The 3,854-nt window shown below is 37.2% G+C and overlaps 1 protein-coding gene across 1 annotated transcript; it reads right to left on the reverse strand.

Annotated features, from left to right (window-relative positions):
* Positions 1 to 2,477: 2,477 nt before the first annotated feature.
* LOC107916725 (photosystem II core complex proteins psbY, chloroplastic) lies at positions 2,478 to 3,495 on the reverse strand. Its single transcript, XM_016846082.2, has one exon. The coding sequence runs from the start codon at positions 3,164 to 3,166 to the stop codon at positions 2,561 to 2,563; it is 606 nt and encodes a 201-aa protein (XP_016701571.1). The 5' UTR covers positions 3,167 to 3,495; the 3' UTR covers positions 2,478 to 2,560.
* Positions 3,496 to 3,854: the final 359 nt, after the last annotated feature.

Here is a 3,854-nt window from a genome sequence, read left to right on the forward strand (position 1 = left end):
AGGTTTTCTTTTTTGACTCAGATTTGTGGTCTCAAAACCACTGTTCCGATTTCACTGAAAATGGGTTGTTACAATAACTTTTTGTAACCGTGCAGTGTATAAATTAACTTCCTTTAGAGGTCACATAGCCGTGTCACCAACCCTTGTGGAGACACATGATCGTGTACTAGATCGTGTGTAGAATAAAATGACTTACCATGCAAGTTACCTAATTCAAGCAATTCCAAACACATACCAATGCTTATAACCAAAGATATACCTATTCAAATCATGTCAAAACTCACATAAAAAAATGGCCTGAACTTCTAACCAATATGCCTCAAGGCACCATCACAACCAATAGTCAATACAAAAGTTCATCTCATTTCATACCAATCTCATTTCATACCAACAATGTGAATGGCTAACATATATCTTAAGTACAATCATATGCCAACTCTCATACACTTTTTATTGACTAAAACACCACATACACAACATATGAGATAAATGTCTAAACTCATTCACAAATCATACCTAAAACATTCAATTTTATCATCAAGTCTTCATACCACAATTTCCAACTCAAGCTCACCCATTTCAACCATTGCACAACATAGTTAACCATTCCATCCATTCATACGAATCTATCATCTTTTTCCATGCTTAACAACCACAATCAAGATTTACCATTTCAAATCATGATCAAGCATATCAAAAGGTCATCAAGCACACATTCATGATATAATATCATTCACACTTTACTATTACAAGACAATTATATACAATTTAACCCTTATTACATGCCACATAACCAAATTTAATGTTCAAAAAGTCTACCAAAAAGTGACTGGATAGTGTAATCTTCAAGTTGATCCGATCACTAAGTTCCGCAAAACAATAACTACAAGAAACATAAAATGAAACAAAGCTTCAATTAAGCTTAGTAAGTTCATAAGTTGGAAACAATATAACATACCTTAATTTTCACATTTAAATAACAAAACAGTTAACTAAACATTTTACCCTATTACCACAATTCATATCAATAGGTGAGTTCATTACATTCAACTCGTATAACCTTCCATACTATACAAGTTGATAAGTCATCATATCAATAAACATAAATAGATTTTGATCTTAAATTACAAGGATTTTGATCTTGTGATTGATTCAGTGAAAAATTCAAATCCTTTATGTTGTCCAGGTGATTGGTGCATGCGTCATGTTTGCAACATCAGAATAAGTCCTTTATGCTAAACGTTGGCTTCAATCTAATCAGATTCTGAGAAGCAAATATAAAGTGGAAAGGGCGATTTCTATAGGTATTAACAGCTAAAGACTTTTTTGTGTCTGCGTGTGTGTGGAGGTGTTTGTCCATGGGATATACTGCGTAACAGTAACACATGGACTATGGGGAACGGAAATATTATAAAATTTAGGCATGATAATTGGTAACCGGAATTGAGGCCTCAAAAATTATCATACTTGTCCTGATCATGTTGTGGATGAGATTCTTATAAAAGATTTAGTTACTGTTTCTGGCAGTTGGGACTGGAATAAACTTCCAGCATGCCTAGGATACTTGGTTTTGCTTTCTATTACAGGTTCTGAATCCCCTAGTGCACAAGATATTGGTGATCGTTGATGTTGGCTATGGACCCGTAATGGAAACTTTACGGTAATGGATGGCTACAAGCAGCGAAAGGGGCCACAATCGTCTTTAGTTTTGGAAGTTTAACTGACCTCAACGAGTGAGACAATTTCTTTGGTCAGTTTACCATAGTAAGATTTTAACAAACAGTGAGAAATGTAGAAGGGGACTCTCCGTTGAACCATACTGCAAAATTTGCGGGAACAATTTTGAAACTATTTCTCATGTGTTGTGTGAGTGCTCCCTTGCTATGTCGGTCTGCTTAAATCTTTTAAGGGATATTTCTTTGATTCTCAGTTGGAAGATTGTTAACAGCAAACTTTCAGAATTGTGGTCGGGAAAAGGTTGGTGGCGTTGAATGGGATATGACTTCAGACTGATATGCTGGGAACTATGGAACAACAGCTATAGGTTTGATGGGAATCTCCACCTGAGGGGTGGGTCAATTTGAAAAGTAGTTTTGGCCATATTTACCGGGAAGCAAACCGAGCGGCTGATCAAATTAACACTGTCTGTCTGATTATATAGATATAATCATCCCCTTCAAAGCTGCTCGATATTCCTCCAAGTCAAGGGGAAACTGCACTGTGTAATCTGATGTTTGCCAGAGCTTAGCTCTCTTCTGTTACCACATTTATATAATATTAAAAAAATTAAAACAATAGTAGAAATGTATAGATATACTATTGTATCAAATTTTATGTAAAAGCTTAAAATTATATTAACTTCGATAATACAATTATATTAAAAAATAACATAAATATAATAATACGAATATATAGATTATAAGGGATGAAATTAATGGAACTACAACCAAGGAAAATTTGTTATTTTTTGTTTAAAGTAAATAACGAGAAAGCTTCATTAACATAAGGTGCAATTACAGGTAATTTACATGCCATTACACCCCATACAAGATCCACAATCTCACTGAGATCTCATCCTATTAAGCTGGTTCAAAGCGGGTTGCAGAATGTTGTAGGCCACCCAAAGAAGAGCTGGTGCTACAACGAAGAGGAGAAGGGTACCCCTATTGTCACTAGATGAAGCATCAGCTACCATAGCTATCTCACTGGCCGATGCTTCCGGTGTTGACATGAACCCTGATGCAGCCAATCCTCCGAGCCCTAGCCCTATGATAACCCCTTTGGAGCTCCTCATTCGATTCAGCTGGTTAAGTGCTGGCTGGAGGATGTTGAAGAGGACCCAAGCGATCGCTGGGATTATGGGAAGCAATAGAGCTAGCCCACGGTTGTCTCCTTCAGCTATTTCAGCAATCTGTTGTGCAGCTAAGGCGGGGTCACATGAACTTAAGGTTGAGAAGATAGCTCCAGCAATGGCGCTGCCAGCGAGTGAAGAAGGTAGGTTTGAGTTGTTGGCTGGTTTTGAGATGGTGAGGCCTTTGGGGAGGTTCTGCATGGAGAGAAGGGAGAAGGGCTTTGGGGTTGGCTTTGTTGGGCTGCTCATCTTAGTTGAGCTGATGCTTAGGCATTTTGCATTGAGCATCGCCATTGTTGCTACACTTGCTGCCATTTTTTTTATGTTTTTGGGTTTAGAATTGTGCTGTTGATGCCAGGGGAGTCGGGGCGGGGGAGCTTTTTGTGGCAGAGAAATGGAGTTTCAATTGCCTCTGGCTGAGGATTTGGGTTTTGGGATATAAGATTTAATGTGAAGCAAATCAAATGATGTCCAATAAAATGAAGGTCTCTGGATTCTACTCTTATCCAGATGATATGATGTGTGAGATATGGACCTCATGTTGGATACCCCACCACAATTTTCTTATCGCCACCAATGGCATATTCCTTCTTAAGGTCAATTTGTTAACATTAAGCCGTTCATTTCACATAATATCTATCTGCACTTCACTTGATGAAAACCTTGTCCAGTGGCTCAAATACACAATGAAGCCCAAAGGCCCACCTTGCAAAGCTGAAGTCCATTCTTTGGGCTGCTGTCTCTGTCTCCCTCTTTTTGTTTTCAAAGTCTTCCTCTTTGTTTCGAGGTTAATACCTTAAACTTTTTGGAAACCACAAGGCTCAAGCTATTAAAAGTATTTAGGTACTTTTTGTATATTATAGAAGTGTAATTTATTCTTCATAGGATAAATATGTATAATATAATACGTTTGATGTTCCTGCAAGCAAAATTAATAAAAATTTTCATGGAAGACTGTTTAAAAAAAACTAAACATGATGCTGGTAGATACATTTATGGATTG

The sequence above is a fragment of the Gossypium hirsutum genome, chromosome A01, assembly GCF_007990345.1.
Source record: "Gossypium hirsutum isolate 1008001.06 chromosome A01, Gossypium_hirsutum_v2.1, whole genome shotgun sequence".
NCBI classification, from domain to species: domain Eukaryota; kingdom Viridiplantae; phylum Streptophyta; class Magnoliopsida; order Malvales; family Malvaceae; genus Gossypium; species Gossypium hirsutum.